Raw genomic sequence first — 18,958 nt, 5'->3', positions numbered from 1 at the left:
ACAACACTTCTGATATCCTGGCCAAATCCTGGGCCTGCTGATCAGGAATAACTGAGTACCTCTATAAACTGGTCCTATAAGGACTGAGATACTCTGATCGCTGCCAGCGCTGAACGACTGAACCTGCAAGCGAAAAAAAGGAACTCCAACTTTTTATCTGTTGGATCCTTTAACAAATGAGCATTGTCTAATGGACAAGTCAGGTTTTTGATTACAGAGGATATAGCAGTATTAATTGCTGGAATTCCCCATTTCTTATAAAACTTTTCCTCCATAGGATAAAGTATTGAAAAACTTTTTTCGGAGGAAAAAAGCTGTTTATCTGAGTGCTCCCACTCAGAATAAGCTTTCGTAGCCATGAATGGATAGGAAAAGCATGAACAGATTGGGGAGGCTTTTTGGTGACCCCAAACCAGAAGTGGGCTCATCGACTGACCGTTACTGGCAGAAAAAATGTGAAGCGGACCAATTCAGTGAGAGACTGTACCAACAACCTTTCCTGCGAACATGATACTTCCGCATCAGGTTCTTCGGAAGAGGATCAGCCTCTTCCTAGTCCTTTGGGAGAAAAAAAAAATTGACACCTTTCGCTCCTTGTTCCACAGCAAGAGGGTCCAGAGCAATGGACGGAAGCCGCTACGCTTAGTCCCACTCTGGGATGCGATTAAAGCATCAATTTTTGCTTCAAGCTTAAAATGGTTGAAGAGAAAAAAATCCTTAGTAATATACACAGAGGCTGCAGTGTTAAGAGCAGCTGCAACACTTGCCCCTTCTGAAGGCCCACTCTGACCAGCCATATTACTCTCAGGGGAGGATGCCATCTTTCCTGAGATGGTTCTAGGCTTCTGTGTGACTGTAAAGTCTTTCTAGAGCCCTTTTTGAGGTGTTTTCCACCCCCTTCTGCCATAGCCTGATGCACAAGGCAGAGGTACTATCAGAAGGAATGCATCCACCGCTTGAGCAATAGTCCAGCCTTGTCACTGCTATTATGCTCAGCCTGATGCAGTAGTAAATGTGTCAAAGGAATGCCTGTGTCACCAAACTCTTATATGCAAACAAAAACAGGATTTTTAAAACAGCTTACCTGTAAAATCCTTTTCTTTGAAGTACATCAGGGGACACAGAGCCCTAGTAGTTACTATGTGGGTTATAGGCCACCTTCAGGTGATGGACACTGGCACGCCCTAAGACAAAAAGTGCACTCCCTATATAACCCCTCCCACTACTGGGAGTACCTCAGTTTTGCAGCAAAGCAATACACGTGTATACCAAGATGGGAGGAACCTCTGTGTCCCCTGATGTACTTCAAAGAAAAGGATTTTACAGGTAAGCTGTTTTAAAAATCTTATTTTCTTTTCATACATCAGGGGACACAGAGCCATAGTAGTTACTATGTGGGATGTCCCATAGCAATGCCAACTGAAGGGAGGGAGACGCAACAAAAGTAGGGCACCAAGAGACTAGAGGACTTTATACTGCAGTCTGCAGTACACTGCGCCCAAAGGCGATATCCTCATGACCTTTTACATCTACATGATAGAATCTGGTAAATGTATGGATTGAAGACCGAGTTGCGGCCTTGCAGATCTGAGCCATGGAGGATTGGTGATGTACTGCCCAAGAAGCACTAACAGCAATGGTGGAGTGTGCTTTTATATGAAAAGGAGGAATTTTCCTCTTTAAACCATAAGCTTGAACAATCACTTGATGAATCCATTTAGAAATGGTAGATTTTGACGATGCCTGCCCTCTTTTAGGACCGTCTGGTAAAACAAGCAAAACATCTGTTTTACGAATCTGAGTAGTCGCTTTTAAATAGACCTTGACCACTCTCACCACATCGAGAGAATGTAGTGACTTTTCTTCCACAGAACAAAGGTTCTGGAAAAAATGAAGGCATAACAATATTATCCTGGTTTAAATGAAAACCTGACACTACCTTCGGTAGAAAATTAGGATGAGGCCGCAATACAACCTTAACCTTATGAATAATCAAATATGGCTCTTCACAGGAAAGAGCAGCCAACTCTGATACTCTTCATGCAGAAGATATGGCAACCAAGAAAACCATTTTCCCCATCAAGAGGATCAAGGGAATATCTTGAATCGGTTCAAAAGGCTGTGTTTGTAAAGCCGACAGGACTAAATTTAAGTCCCAAGGGTTCAGGGGTGACTTAACTGGGGGATTAATCCGCGTTAGCCCCCTGAATAAGGTTATGAGAGTGTGAAGCAAGTGGTCGTTGAACACCGATAAGGCCGACACCTGGCCCTTGATAGTGCTCAAGGCCAGCTTCATTTCTAATCCCATCTGTAGGAACTCAAGGATCCTACCCATGATATATTTCCTGGGGTGCCAACCCCTGGATTCACACCAGGAGACATATGCCCTCCAGACTCTATAATATATGATTCTGGAGGCCGGCTTCCTAGCATTAACCAAGGTAGAAACTACTACTGAAGCTGACAGCCCACTGTCCTTTAGAATGTGGGTTTCAATAGCCAAACCGTTAAATTTAGCGTTTGTAAGGTAGGATGGAACACCGGACCTTGCGAGAGAAGGTCTGGCAACAGGGGCAGGGTCCAATGGTCCCCTACCGCCATCTTTATGATCTCGGCAAACCAAGATCTCCTGGGCCACCAGAATCACCTTTTCCTCTTGCTTGATCCTGCGCAGTAGACGTGGAAGCAGCAGAACAGGAGGGAACGCATAGATCAGTGAAAACGGATCCCATGGAAAGACCAAGGCATCTGTTCCGTATGCCATCGGATCCCTTGCCCTTGACACAAAGTTGACGATCTTGTTGTTGAACCTGGACGCAAACAGATCCACGTCCAGAACTCCCCATTTTTGGCATATTGACAGAAAGATGTCGGGGTGAAGAATATGATTGACCTCTCTCTGGGCCGCACAACTTCTCGTGCCCCCTTGGTGATTGATATAAGCCACAGCTGTGGCATTGTCGGATTGGATCCTGAAAGGATAATTCCGTAGTCAGAGCATTTAGGCCTTTAGGGCCAGGCGTACTGCCCAAATCTCTAGAATATTGATGGGCAAGGTCAGCTTCCCTTGGACAGAGGAAGGCCCAAAAGGCTGGCATCTGTTACTACTTTCCAGGTAACCGGTAGAAAGGATTTTTCTTTTTGGATATTAACCAATTGAGGCTTTGACGCACTTTGGTGGATAAACGCATCGGGAAGTCCAGAGTTTGGACCTCCTTGTTCCAAGTTGACAGGATACTGTTTTGCAGCAGTTTTGAATGAAACTACGCATAAGGAACGGCCTCAAAAGAAGCCACCATTTTTCCCAATAAACTCATGCAAAGATGAATAGAAGGATTCTTCTTTGTTTTGACCAATCAAATCAGTTCCTTTAAGAAACCGATTCTTTCCTGGGGCAAAAATACCCCTTACTGGACTGTATCTATGATCAGCTTTAAGTACTGCAATCTCATTGATGGTTTTAAAGGAGGATTTTTCTAGGTTGAGGATCCAACCTAAGTATTCCAGGTAGCCGACTGCAGTGACCAGACTTTGGTTTAACGGACTACCGATTGATCTATCAAAAGTAGATCGTCTAAGTAGGCTAGTATTGTTATACTTTGAGCCCTTAACCTGGCTAAAGGAGGAGCCAGGATCTTTATAAACACTCGAGGTGCAGTAGCTAGCCCGAAAAGGTAGAGCTACAAACTGGAAATTAAGATTTTCTACCTTGAAGCGTAGAAAATTCTGGTGAGCGGGGAAGATCGGCACATTGAGATAAGCATCCTTGATGTCAATCAACGCCAGAAGTTCTCGCCCTTGTAGGAAGGAGACTACTGAACGGATAGACTCCATGCGAAAAAAGGAGTTTAGATCTTTGAGATCCAGAATGTCCATTTGGATTTAACCAAACCCCAACCTCTGCTCTTACATGGGGACCAAAAGGAGGCTTCAGTAGCTTGTAGGTTTCCTCCCCCAAGACCTCTTTTGTCCCTGGGGTTAATTCTGAGGATTACCTTTTGAACCTGACGACGGAAGCCATCGTGACTGCCTGGAGGCTGGTGCCCCTGGCACAAAAGGAGCTTTAAAAAATATTTACTCCTTCACTTAAATGGCAAAAGGGGGTTCTTTTCCCACTAGCATTTCTTTGGATGAATTATCCAAACATCCTCAAATAGCTATTTCACTGCAAAAAGACGACTAGCCAGGAGCTTCTGCATGGTGAAATGAAGTTTATCCTCCGCTGGCATGTGTTCCTGCACTCGTGTTTAGCAACAATGTGCATAGCACCTGGTATTCCCAGGCGGTCTCCCATACAGGTACTAACCAGGCCTGACCATGCTTAGCCTCTGAGATCAGACGAGATTGGGCGCTTCCAGGGTGATGTGGCCGTAGGCATCTCAGCAGTTGTGCGTTTGGCTAGTTTATAAGCAAGCACCTGCATGAGGACCTTGTGGAGGTTCTACAATAGAAGATCACAAAGCAATTATTGCAAACATAAAGCTGCCAGATCCTGGGCCTGCTGAGCAGGATACCTGAACACCTGTTAAACTGGCCCCACAATGATTAAGCAATTAATGTCAGCGCAGGCTGCTTCATTTGCCAGAGAAAAAAAAATAGTGTTTTTTTTTTGTTTTTTTTAACAGGAATTTCAACTTTTTATCCTTTGGATGCCTAAGCATTTGAGCATTGTCTGCCGAACAAAAGCTCTTATTTACAGAGGATATAGCAGTGTTAACTGCTGGTATACTCTACTTAGTGAATTTCCTCTACCATAGGATAAAGTGTAAAAAACTTTTTTTTTAGGAGGAAAAATAATGAACAATAAATGGACAGAAAAAAGCATGCACAGTTTGAGGAGGCTTTAGCAAACCCAAACACTCAGTTAAGGGAGCATAAATGTGGAGCAGACCATTCAGCAAGAAATTGCACCAACAACCTTAACATTGAAACCAATTGATTCTCCCACATTTGACCTCAGAAAAGGAGTCATCAGCCTCACCACGGTCCCCTGAGGGGATTAGTCTTCTACCGCCCCTAGTTCCTCAGTTTGAGGGTCCTGGGCAATGAACGGGAACCTGTGCGATTAAAGTCGCTAAACTTTTTTTTTTTTTTTTTTTTTAAACCCATCAGGGCTGAGGGAAAATTTTTTTTGGCAAAATACACAGGGGCTGCAGTGTTGAAAACAGTTGCAAACATTTCATGGCCCCGATGCTCACTCTGACCAGCCACAGGGGAGGCTGCCATTTGAAGAGATGAGTAGGCTTTCCAGAGCTTGAGGGGGACCCTTTTAGCTCTATTTTGGGGGGTGTTTTAACTCCCCTTCTGACCTTAGCCCGAAGCACAAAGCAGAGGTACTATCAGAAGAAATCGCATCCACTGCTTGAGCAATAGACCAGCAACTGCCGCTGCTATTAATGCTCAGCCTCATGCAAACAGTAAATGTGTTAAACAGGAAATGCCTGTCACCAAAACCTCTTTCATGCTCCTTTTGCTCTCATGTCTCTGAGACAATTTTTCAGCCAGCACAAATGGAGTTTTTTTTACTTTAAAAAAAAAAAAAAAAAAAAAAAACAACAACACTCCCGCGTTGGAGGACACCAATGCCGCACTAAGGCTCGCCACCCCCTCCTTTCTCTTTTCAAAAAGAATTTCCTGCGCAAGCATGGGCCTCTGATCCGACTTTTGGGATCAGCTTGTGAGTGAAGGAGAGACGGCGTAGAGGAGACCTGGAAGCTGCCCCGTGTAGGGGCGGTTAATGAAAACGGCATTGCCGATCGATTTCAGTTCTCCCTTATACTCAGCCTCATGAAGAGGGGAAGAGTTCAGCCCAGGTGGGGGTCTCTGGAGTAAGCAAAAAAACCCCAAACTTACCGGAGGTCTGCCTGCTGGCTGGAGAAAAAAAAAGCGTCTGCTGTTTCTGTGACACAGCGTGATCTCTGAGCAAAGCATGAGAAGGTATGTGCTCCATATAGCCCAAGTGGTGACACAAAGGCATAACAACATTGACTTTAAAGGAGACAATTCATAAGAATTTTTTTTTTTAATTTCTTAGAAAAACTCCTTACCTTTCCCGCCACAGGGTTTTCTGTGGTAAACCAACAGACCCAATCTTCACCCATCACGGTAGGTTCCTTTAAACCTTCAGGAGCTAGGGATCCTTGAGGAACCCCACAATCCTGGACCTGCAATAGCACCACCGGCAGTAAAACTTTATGGCCTTAATACAAAAAAGTACTGTATTCCAGGGTCCAGCTCTCAAAAGAGAAGCATTCACAGGCAAAAACCTTGTTTCTTCGGATACGAGGCCCGGGTACCACTCAATTCGGCCAAAGAGACACTTTGAATGGATCCGGCTGCATGGCTAGCCCCAGCAAGGATTGCTCCAGTGGAGCTCAGCACAGCACATCTTTACTCATGACCAACACCTTAGACACTGGCGAAAAAACTGAGGTACTCCCACCAGTGGGAGGGGTTATATAGAGAGTGCACTTTTTACTTTAGGTGGCCTATAACCCACATAGTAACTACTATGGCTCTGTGTCCCCGTATGTACGACAAGAAAAGCAGCCAACTGCCTCTGAACATCCATTTACCAGCAGCAGTGTACATGAGGCCCGTTTCTCCTCCTCCCTAAATACTTACCCGGGTCCTGCATTGATCCAGTGCTGTGCTCCTCTGTAGGACTTCTTTCCTCTCTCACAGGCCTATCTGAGCAGCGGGAGACATTGGCTCCTGCTGCTGTCAGTCAAATCCAGAGAAGGGAGCAGGGCCGAGCCAAGTTGTGCTTTTCAATGGACACAGTGCCCAGCTCAGGAATGAGTTGGGAATGAGTCTGCACCTGTGCAACCTTAGGAAGCAGCTATGAGAAGCCTGGAGCGCCAGCAGGGGGTCCCAAAAGAGGAGTATTGGGGATGCTCTGTCCAATACCATTGGACAGAGCAGGTACGTATAACCTTTTTTATTAAAAAAGACAAAGTTACAATCACATTAATCAAAGTGCATGCATACGCAAGACGCAGGTGAGGGAAGCTTCCGATAAACCATCACAACTGACATTTATAGCTACTTTCATTTGCTCCATGTGTTCTATAATCAAAGAATCAGCTGCAGCAGTGGTGAGATTTATTTTACAGTATTCTGACAAGTCAGGTATGGTTTGACATAGTAAAGGCATTTAAGATGGGGTGAAAAGGTAACACCCACCAGTGAGAACACGGTACTAGCCAGGGTTACCAACTGCTTATCGGTTGGGTTCTTTATGCCAAGCACATTAGAGGACACTGCTGGATCCACTGTGGGGATAGACAACACTAGCGCAACATCCTCCCCATACAGGTAAAGGGACAACAACAGCAAGAATGAGTAGCAGAAAGGTGATGCTTTTACAACGCTGAGTGGTGAGAAAGAGAAGAAAGAGCATGCACAACCCTCAACCAAGTATAGGACACAAGCACTCACTCCCACAATGGTAATCCCTTACACAATGGAAACTGTTGAAAAACAGCGAATTTCAAAGCTGCCCGTAGACCTATGTAAATGAGGTAGCTCAGTCTCTGCAATTGCCCAGAGGCAAGGCAATTGCTTAGGAAATTCCAGCAGCTCTGGATAGGAAAACCATTAACAGCTAACTTTTACCAAAATGGAGTTTGAAAAGCACTCCACACAGAACCCATTGCCTGTAGGTCACTTCCAGGATATCCCCAAAACATACAGTCTAGAGACTAATGTAAACGAAGAAGCAAGCGGCCTAACTCAGAGTGAGTCTTTAGAGGCAGGGCAATTGCTGAGGCAATGGCAGTAGCTCTAAAACTGGAAAGGCAGCTAATCTATCAGAACAGGGTCTGGAAAGTGCTCCAAGTGAAACCTAGTGCCCAAAGATCACTTCCAGGCTATACCTGCAACGTCCAGTCTAGTGGTTCTAGCCACAGCACTCCAGCCAGGCTAAAGATGGCAACCGCTGATAGCTACAACCAAAAAAAGACAAGTTTAAGAAAAAAAAAAAAAAAAGTGTAAGTAACAACAAAAAGGTAATAAAAGATGGTCTACTTGCAGCTGATCTATTCTCCATTACCCTATTCTGCACTGTGTCTAATGTCATACCTGACTCCTCATTAAATGCCTGGTGAGGTAATGATAAGAAGTAATAAATGATGAGGAAGCACAGATCCAAAGAATTAATGTGCAAACAAGGAGATCCTTGCACTGCAGGTCCTCAGGTACAGCTTCCTTTCTAAGCCCTCACATGTACAGTAAGCAGCACCATGGAAACATTAACAAATCTCATAGTGCAAGTATACATCTACGTAGCTCAAAGCATACCAAATGCACTTCTATTTTTTCCAACAGAAGGAATTCAAGACAAAGAAATCTTTCAAAATACTGCTTAGAGATAATTAAAAGAGAAGTATGGGTTTTTTCTATGTTTGATTCATACTTACCTACGTGGATGCAGCATCAGACTGATGCTGAATTTGTGCCCCGCCGTCTCTGCACTGAGAACCGAGCCACTGAACATTGCAGATTGCTCGGTTTTCACAGATCCCCAAGAGAAGAGCTGCTGTCAGTCAGCGTCTCTCCTCTCTGCTTTTCCGCGCTTATTGGAGCGCTGAGCTATGGAGGGATGGGGAGCGGCCGTCTCAGTGGCTCGCTGAGAATGCCATCAATCAAGGAAGCTGGCGGATCCAGACTTGGGAAGTCGGGATGATGCGCTGCCTCAACTGATGGCAGTGACGTTCAACGGAGAGCGGACTTGAGACCGCTTTCCGCTAAGAACAGGGTCACAGAAGTGCAAAACGAATTGCACTTCTGAGACCCAGAGGAGAAGCAAAGCCTAAAAAGCTCAGGCTGGACTTCTCCTTTAATATCTCTACGTGTTCTCTATAAGTTAACAAATATTTACTTTGAGTTCAGGTTAATGGCTCTTATGGGTAGAAGATATATTTAGAAAGTTGCATAAACACAGTATATTACAAGCAAGGGGCACATAGGAATATTACACATTCTTACAAAAGGACACATTAGTATAGACAGACAAAAGGGGCATAAAGTCATCTACACAAAACAAGTTAAAATTAAAGGCTGCTAATGGAAATTGTGTTGCCTACCTATTGGCCCTTCGCCATCTTCGAGAGGTCTCTGGTCCATAATATGTCGAAACATGGGCAGAAGGAAGGCAATTGTTTTTCCACTTCCGGTTTTGGCAATACCTATTAGGTCGCGGCCAGACATGATTGCAGGAATAGCTTGTGCCTGGATTGGAGTTGGTTTTTCATATAAGTGCCTAGTAAAAAGGCAAAAAAAATTATTTTAATTATCCGCCTAGTTTTTTTTTCCAAAAGCGATCCACCATAAAAGGTGTTAAAAAGAAAAAAAACTGCAACATGAATCACTACTCATATTGTAAAACATGCATACAATTCTATATTTGAACAGGAAGTTACATCATCATTTAAACTGTCCATTTTAGCTACAGAATAAATACCATGAAAGAGCAAATTACTTTGCAAAGCAAGTAGAACAACAATAACTTGGACACTTGTCATGTTTTACTGCAATCTGTGGCTCCTTTGGAGAGATTTACCCTCACTTTCTGTTCTAGGGAAAACTTTTTCCCAGATAGGAAGTAAAGGAAAATCTGCAAAAGCTAACAAAAACTGACAGAGAATCAAGCATTCACTTAACCACTTGACCTCCGGAAGATTTTACCGCCTTCATGACCAGGCCATTTTTTTGCTATTTAGCACTGCACTACTTTAACTGGTAATTGCGCAGTCATGCAACACTGTACATAAACAAAATGTATATACCGTATTTTATCGGCATATAACACGCACAGGCGTATAACACGTACCTGCATTTTAGGAGGGAAGTTTCCGGAAAAAAATGTAAAATTTTAAATAAAGAACTTTGGAGCAAAAAAAAAGGGTCAGTGCCCATCAATGCAGCCTCACCATTGCCCATCTGCAGCCTGATCAATGTCCATCGGCAGCCTCACAATTGCCCATCAATGCAGCTTGATCAATGCCCATCTGCAGCCTCACAATTGCCCATCAATACAGCTTGATCAATGCCCATCTGCAGCCTCACAATTGCCCATCAATGCAGCCCCACCTTTAGATTACTGCTGCCTCGGAGGGGACAGGGAGGGAGGTGGGATGGGCGCAGTCAGATTACATACAGCGAGAATCTCCTGTTTAAGTGGTGGCCTCTTTAATACAAAGTCCCACCTCCTGGACCGGCTTCTATGATAGACAGAACACTGGTCCAATGCCGGCCCAGGAGACGGGACTTCCTATTACAGAGGCCACTGAGTAAACTGGAGATTCTCGCTGTATTTAATCTGTCGGCGCTTGTGCCACCCCCCTCCCGATTCCCTCCTAGGCAGCCCAAATTGTAGTATCGGCGTATAAAATGCACACACTATTTGCACCTGATTTTCAGGGTGAAAAGGTGCATGTTATACGCCAATAAATACAGAAATTTTTTCACACAGTTTTTTTTTGTGGTATTATCACTACAGTTATCTTTTTGTTTTTTCTTTTCTTTTTTTTGTGATATAAAAACGAAAAAGAGGAGGAGACTGAAAATTTTGAAAAGAAAATATTTTTTTTACTTTTTGCTACAAAACATAGCCAATAGAAAAAAATTGGATTTTTGTACTCGCCGTAAAATCCATTTCTCTGATTTAATCGACGGACACAGCGCCTCCTTAATCTTGACCATTGGTTTATATGGTCTCCGCAGGAGTAAGACTAGGCAGAATACCTGGCTACGCCCATGGGCTGTCAGTATATAACCCCCTCCCTGCTCTAGGTATTCAGTTTAGTAGCAAGCAGTAATAGAAGTATCAAAAACTCCATAGAGGGGTGGGTGCTGTGTCCATCGAACTCAGAGAAATGGACTTTACGGTGAGTACAGTAATCCCATTTTCTCATTCGTTCATTGACTGACACAGCGCCTCCTTAATCTTAACCATTGGGACATCCAAAAGCAGAACTAGGCTAACCACAGGAGACCTAACCAGGTCACAGGAGCCCCATCTGAAATAAAAAATGTTTAAAGAAAAAACAACCCTCAAGAGGGAACCCCCCTCTTAAACAGCAACCTACAAAACCTTGCAGCCAAAAGAAGCATCCACAGATGCCAAAATATCTACTTTATAGAATTTAGTGAAGGTATGAGCCGACGACCAAGTGACCGCCTTGCAAACCTGTGATATTGATGCTTGATGACTGAAGGTTTAAGAAGTACTAAGCGCTCGAGTAGAATGCACCGTGACAGGGAAAGGAGGAACCCGACCCTTAATAGAATAGGCCCGAGTCACAGTCTGTCTGATCCATCTGGATATGGTAGCTGAAGAAGCGGCCAGCCCTTTCCTCGGTCCCTGTGTAACCCAAAAAAGCAAGTCTGACTTACGGATACACCCAAATCGCACGACCCACATCCAACCTTGGGCAGAAAAGACGGACAGGGATGAAGAACTACTTTATCCCTATGGAGTACTAAATAGGGACTACGACAGGATAATACAGCCAACTCCGAAACCCTGCGGGCCAAGGTAATAGCCACCAGGAATGCCACCTTCGTTTAACTTGTGATACATTCTGTTAGAGCTGTTTTGTCATCCTCTCTGATTGCACACTGGTGGGCACATACGCTTTGTCTATACTCCTATACCAAGTTATACCCCCCAACAGGTTTAATAGCGGTGTGCCTTGTCATGAGATGCATATGTACAGAACTTGCTTTCACTGCGTAAATCACTTCCTTCAAGGTGTTGCGGCGCATGTGCAGCTACTTGGTGCATCTTGGCTGCAATATGCATGGAGCCCGATGCTCTCTCTGCAAGAAAAGAATGTTCACAGAAGGTGCGTAGCGCCAGTGCTCACCCTGTTGACTTTTTGTTTCTTGCTAAGGGACATATGGAATAACTATACAAGACAACATTCCATTTTTCGCTGTTTTTTGGTTTTGGGGATCAAGTCTGCTGGCTAGGGCGGGGACTGGGTTTTTTCTCTTTTTCTTACGGTTTTTCCCCCTCCCCTTTTTTAAGCCGGCAAGACAGGGAATTGTTAAGATGGGTCTGTTCAGAAGTGTAAAGGTTTTCTTGTTTTTTTTTTGTGTTCTGTTTCGGTGTATTAGCGTCACCTTTTTTGTGGTCGCTTGTTTGTGGTGTCACTCTCAGTACTACACGGTTGGTAGACACTCAAACAGGCTTCACCGCAAAGCGATGTGTATAGATGGGTAAATGTTAATCTTCTGCATGCTGTATGGCTCTGTGTGACTCTGGACCTCACTTGTGCTCCTAGGCCCCCATGTTGTGGCGAATTTCTGAATTGCAGTCATGTCCTTGAATACTAGAATCATCTCCTGGAATGTCAGTGGCTTGAATTCAAAATACAAGAGAGCGTTGGCGCTGAAATTCTTGCAGGCCCAGCATCCCCACATAATGTTATTGCAGGAAACTCATTTATTAGGTAATAAAATCCTGGCCATGAAACGTCTCTGGATGCACAGAGCCATACATGCCACTTTTTCATCTTATGCTAGGGGTGTGTCTATCCTGCTCCACAAGTCCTTACCTTGTTCCATAGAAACGGTGATCACAGATCCTGGTGGAAGATACTTGGTCGTAATAATTGAAGTTTATTCACGCAAGTTGGCCCTGGTGAATGTATATATTCCCCCTTCTTTTACAGGGAATATCCTGTACGAGGTGTTGGAGAAATTGGCATCTCATGCTCCATTCCAGTTACTGGTGGCTGGAGATTTCAATAATATACTTAACTATACATTGGACACGTCCAATCCCCACAGGGCTCCAAACCATGATTTGTCGCACTGGGCAGAAGCTGCGGGTCTCACTGAGATATGGCAGGGGAAGCATCCTACCGACAGGCGCTATTCGTATCTGTCTTCGGTACATGCTTCGTCCTCCAGAATAGACCTGGCATTCGCTAATGGGACATTATTGCCTCTGGTATTTAGAGTTCAAGGGGGGTTTGGCGTTTGTCTCCTAAATGGGTGGGGGAACCCACTGTAGAGATTTTGAAACCACACATTGATACATTTTGGCAGATTAATGAAGGATCAGTATCAGTGAACACTGAATGGGAGGCCTTCAAGGCCACTACTAGGGGGGTATACAAATCAGCCATTAAAGCCCTGTGAACAGAGCAAAATAGTATAGAAAAACAACTCCAGGACAAGGAACAGGAATGCGCTAAGGCACATGCAGATTCACCTTCTCCTGACACATTGGCTCAGTTGCAGTTCGCAAGGAGGATTGTATCTCTCCATTATCAGGACATGACTACTTGTCAGCTGCAAAGGAGTACGGCGCGTATTTTTGAAAAAGGAGATAAAAATGGCAAGCTCTTGGCTCTTCTGATGGCAGGGGACACGTCCCCGACAGTAGTTCCCTGCATATTGTCCCCGTCAGGACAACTGTTGAGACAGAGAAGATATAGTATGGGAGTTTGTATCCTTCTATAGGTCTCTGTACTCCCCCATAGATCCCTATGAAACTAGTGACCTCAGACACATTGGGGACCCTTCGGTTGTCCGAGTTACCGGAGGAATCTAGAGATTTTCTGGATGCCGAGTACAGGGTGGAGGAGGTAGTTTCCGCAATAGGGTCATTTCCTAGTGGTAGGGCTCCTGGATCGGACAGTCCGCCAATTGAGTGGTACCACCAATACTCAGAGACCCTGGCACCCAGACTGCTACAATTAAACAGACTGTTTTCAGAATGGGGGCCTCCCCCTCTCCTTTTATGAAGCTTATATTGTATTATTGGCTAAGCCGGATAAAGACCCACTGCAGTGTTCGTCATATAGGCCCATCTCCTTATTAAATATGGGCTTCAAAATACTGACCAAACTGTTAGCTACTAGACTTATGTCGGTGTAGCAGCATGTTATTTCCCCCGACCAAACAGGTTTTTTGCCCAAAAAGGCCACAGATATTAATCTGCGCAGGGTTTTCACTCACACACAATTGGGCCCAGATAGTTCCAGCAGTGGAATACTGGTCTTTTTAGATCTGGAAAAGGCCTTCGATTCCACGGACTGGAATTACATGAGGGTGGTATCGGAGGAATTCGGTTTCAGTCCCCAGTTCAGGAAGTGGATTGACATTCTACATCATTGCCCCACAGTAGCCATAAAGCTAAATAATAGGTTATCCAAATTTTTTCCAGTACATAGGGGCACTCGCCAGGGATGCCCTTTATCCCGGATCTTTTCTCTATTATGATTGAACCCTTGGCGGCGGCCTTGCGAGCCTCTGAGGAGGTACAGGGGATAACGGTGGGTAGCGTGACCGAAAAAGCGGCACTATATGCGGACGATGTGTTTTTTTTTTTTTTGCGAGACTCCAAGAATTCCCTATCGGCAGCGTTAAACATCCTTCATTCCTTTGCTCATTTTTCGAGTCTAAACGTTAACTGGGGAAAATCCCAGATTCTCTCACTCAGGATGCCTTCCCCCAGATGTGAGATTCCCGCAGATTGTCCTTTACAGAGGGTGGAGGTAATCAAATATCTGGGGTTACATATCTCCAACTCTGTATCAGACTTTATTACCTTGAATGTCGATCCACTGTTGACTAAACTAAAAAATTAAATTTTTACCTTTGTTTTTATATATATTATTTCGGAATTCCCTTGTTTGGATACCGAGATATATATATCAACTCATAACGACTTTCCTGTGGCAGGGGCGACACCCCCGAATTAAACTCCAGTTGTTACAACTGCCGTGGAAGCAAGGGGGACTGGCGGTCCCAGACTTCCACAGGTATTACTTAGCGGGTCAGCTAGTATTCGTGCACGGGACGAATCCCAAACTAACGAACTTCTGTGAGTACCCTGATCCAATCATCTGGACTAAATTTGGTATCAAGACACTGGAAGACATAGCGGGTGGTGGGAAACTTCTACAGTTTGACGCCCAGAAAACCAAGTTTAATCTGCCCAACACTCACTTGTTCCGTTTTGTTCAGCTTAGACATGCATACAATGCCCAATTTGGAGATATGGGTATTACCCTGAAAATGAGCGATCTAGAGTCTTTACTGAGGGAGGACACTTTGGAAAAGGCCCTGTCTACAATATATAAACAATTGTTTGGTGAGGGAGGTGATCTCCTTGCAAGGTGTAGGGCGGTGTGGGGTGAGGTGTTCCCCCAGATGGACCAGGACGACTGGGATGATATATGGGACATTAATTTTACTAGATTGGTCTCTGCTATTCAATTTAAATTCTTGCACCGTATATATCTTACTCCAGCAAGATTGGCTAAGATGTTCTCTACTCAGTCTGGTTGCTGGTGGTGCAGTTCCCTTACTGCCGATTTCATGCATATCTTTTGGAACTGCTCGAACATCCAAACATTTTGGAAGGGGGGGGGGGTCACAGAATGCATAACAGAAGTAACCGCCATTCCTATACAGCCCATGACAGAGGTGTGCCTTTTGGGACTGGTGGACAATCTAGCCCCAAAGAGAGTAACTCGTACTCTGACAATCCTAATAGATTATGCTAGGAAAATGATAGTGTTATCTTGGAAAAAGCCCAATCCTCCATCTGTATCAGCGTGGAAGGGTGTGGTTAATAGAGCTGCACCTTTATATAAGGCTACATACATTAGTAGGGGCATACCGCAGAAATGTGATAAAGTTTGGGGCAGTTGGATAAAGAGTGAAACTACGGTAGCGGATTGAGTGGCACCTAATAGCTTGCACATGTAGTAGGAGTTAACATATAGGTAATTGTCAGACATATCGTAATGTACCATTGACTATAACTAAAAACAGGTGGCCTTGTTATTACTGTTTTATTTTCACTGAGTGCAGGTCCAGAAGGAGGAGAGAGTCAACGCTGAAGTAATGTAAATTGTTTTTTTTTTAGTGTATGGCCGGTTGGGTCTTGTGTATACTTGTTGTGTAAAAAGTAATAAATAAAACTTAAAAAAAAAAAAAAAAAAAAAGATTCTTCAAAGGGGTAGTGTACTGAGAAATGTTTGGGGACCACAAAGGGTGACTTAGGTTTAGGAATGGGAACAACCAATAAAAAAAAGGCAGATAAGGAAACAACCTTGGTGTGCGAGGTGACTTATGCGTCCCAGAGGACACAGCCACATCCTCCATCTTTAGAGTCTCAGCACAGCAGTAACAAGTGTGTCCACCAGCGCTTTTTCACTCGCTGCTGAGACCGCAGAGGACTCATCCTCACTATCGGCCGGGTCAGGGGGCAAGATATTAAACCCCCCTGGACGGGCCACGTACCCGGCGGCATCAGGCTCAGAATCAGATGAGACAGACTGAGCAGGGGAAGGCGGGGGACGCTTCCTCCTGGGTCGTTGCCCACACGCTACTTCCACCCGAGTCACCAATGATTCAAGGACCGCCGTCAGCGCAACCATGGGAAGCTGGGGCTCTGAGGAACCTGACACCTCCATGAGGGGATCAGTGGGTGAGATGTAACCCTGAGACTCCATAAGGAAGAAGACCCTGTAGTACAAAGGAACTTTGGCACCACTAAGGGATACCCCAATGGCCAGGGTACCTATCAGCAGAGAGGGAGCTACACAAATGACCCCCAAAGACTCACCCTACCAAATGGAGGAGCGCCGCAATTCGGACCCAGCAACATCAATGTCTGCGTCCATATCCCGGGACAGGAAGAGAAGCCCCTCCACAAGGTTCCGGCCGTCTCTAGCGTCTCGCTAGACTAACGAAAAATGGTCGCCGTGACATCATCGGCTACACAAACATGGCCACTGGCCGGAGACCAGCGAGACCAAGGGAAAATGGCCACCGTGATGTCATCAGAGCACCCAAACATGGCCGTCGGCCGTTTAACATGCTGAAGCATGTTGCCGGGATCCTCTCTATGCCTTCAACATTGCTGCACCCTCTGCAAGGAGACCCCCTTCCAAAAAGGTACTGTACTCCACCAGGCAGGGTGAACATCTAAGAAGACACTGCTGTGCTCTCTGCACTGGGACCCCCAAACTGCACACTACCTCACACTGAACACACAGCAGGGCATGCACGTAGGGGGCTCCTGCACTGGAAACCCCCCCCCCCATATATACCCGCCAGGGCAGGACACACACACCCGAAAGGAGAATGGCGGGGGAGACCCCCAGGGATCTCTGCTGCCTGCCCTGGGACTCCCACCAATCCGTGGGGGTAGGGGGAAGCCCAGATTAACCAAGGGACTTTAGGATAGGAGGAGGGATCCTGCAGGCAGGTCCGACCATCCCTGGAGGGTACACGCATCCACCCTAAACCACACAAAGGGGGGAAAGGGGGGACTGTACTTACCGATCCATGGTGCGGGTGACGCTCGAGGCAGAACTCCTTGCCACCGAAGTGGGGGGCTGTCGGCCAAGGGACCGCTGCGACTCGGACCAGCGCCCATTCGTATGCGACCCTGCGAGATGTTTAACTCGCGGGCCAGCCTCCTTCCATTGAGGCTGTGTCACGGTTGACCTAGCGTGTAGCTGCGGTCTGCACACACTCGCTGGCTGGACTGGGGAGACCACTGGATCTAGATTATCCAGCCCGTCGCCCAGCCCGGCAGTTGATTGCAGATCTTCCAGGAGAAAATGCATGTTAGAAAGAGACAAGAAGTAAAATTTGCCAGGACCAAAAGATCCCAGCAAGGAGCTAGGTCCTTACTAGACAGAAATAAACTGAATACCTAGATCAGGGAGGGGGTTATAGGAGGGGCGTAGCCAGGTGTTTTGTTCTGCCTAGTCCTACTCCTGCAAAGGCGATATAACCCAATGGTCAAGATTAAGGAGGCGCTGTGTCCGTAAAATGTAAGAAAATCGAATTTCTTCATAAATTTTGGCCAAAATTCATTCTGCTACATGTCTGGGAAAAAAAATATCCCAATAAGTGTATATTGATTGTAAACGGTATAACTTTCACGCAAATTATATATATATCTATATATCTATATACACATACACACACACACACACACACACACACACATACACACACACACACACACTAGAATATTTATTCATTTCTTTTTTACTACTACGAATGGCGGTGATCAGCAACTGGCGACTGCCACTGACATCACTAGTGACATTAATACAGTGATCAGTAATATTAAACACTGTCACTGTTCTAATGACACTGGCTGGGAAGGGGTTAACATCTAGGGCGATCAAGGGGTTAAGTGTGTGCCTGTGTGTAATTTGTGTAAAGTAGGCCGCTTATACTACTAGGTTCTCTACGTCTAACCATTTATTCATAGGTCCTTCAGTTTATAGTACATATGAAAAGATAATAGCAATGTGATAGGTTGTGTAACCATAAAATGTTCATCCACAAATGGAAGCCTTTACAAGGGGATTAGAAGCAAAATCCAGCAAGTGCTACGGAATATAAAAGAGAAGAGAGGAGCCTCTAAGTGTAGCAAAATTGTTACATTTAATGAAGGTACAACATTTAGCAACTCACATGGTTGACGATTAAAAAAGGCACATCCAAGTATGCAGGCATCCGGGGTAAAGCGGTCCACACAGACCATCCTCCTCACCGCCGGCTCTCACCGTGCAATCGTGCTACCCTGCAGTAGAGCGATCTGAAAGCGAGGCTTGAACCACTTGTGGAGCGCAGAATGGAAGGGACAACGTCAATGGCGGTGAGAAGGATGGTCTATGTGGACAGCTTTACCCCAGAAGCCTGCATACTTAAATGTGCCTATTTTAATCATGTGAGTTTCTAAATGTTGTACCTTCATTAAATGTAACTGCATTGTTTACACTTAGAGGCGCCTCTCTTCTCTTTTATACTCAGCTGTGACCTGGCGCTACTTGTATATCAAGACATCGCTTGTATATCAAGTCAAAATTTATTTAAAAATTTTGCTTGTCTTGCAAAATGCTCTCAAACCAAGGTTTTACTGTATTAGCATTCATGGAATTAAGGTTTGAACATGCACTACAGG

The 18,958-nt window shown here is 45.1% G+C and overlaps 1 protein-coding gene and 1 pseudogene across 1 annotated transcript in view; both read right to left on the bottom strand.

Moving 5' to 3' along the window:
* DDX46 (DEAD-box helicase 46) overlaps positions 1-18,958 on the bottom strand; it is a 380,459-nt gene that overhangs the window by 239,466 nt on the left and 122,035 nt on the right. The window contains exon 10 of the mRNA XM_073620805.1: positions 9,087-9,262. Coding sequence (XP_073476906.1) covers positions 9,087-9,262 — 176 coding nt within the window. The remainder of the gene's footprint in view (positions 1-9,086; positions 9,263-18,958) is intronic.
* LOC141135197 (5S ribosomal RNA) lies at positions 4,258-4,376 on the bottom strand (annotated as a pseudogene).

The sequence above is a fragment of the Aquarana catesbeiana genome, linkage group LG03 (genome assembly GCF_042186555.1).
Source record: "Aquarana catesbeiana isolate 2022-GZ linkage group LG03, ASM4218655v1, whole genome shotgun sequence".
NCBI classification, from domain to species: Eukaryota; Metazoa; Chordata; class Amphibia; order Anura; family Ranidae; genus Aquarana; species Aquarana catesbeiana.
This window is presented reverse-complemented; position numbering and strand designations above follow the sequence as displayed.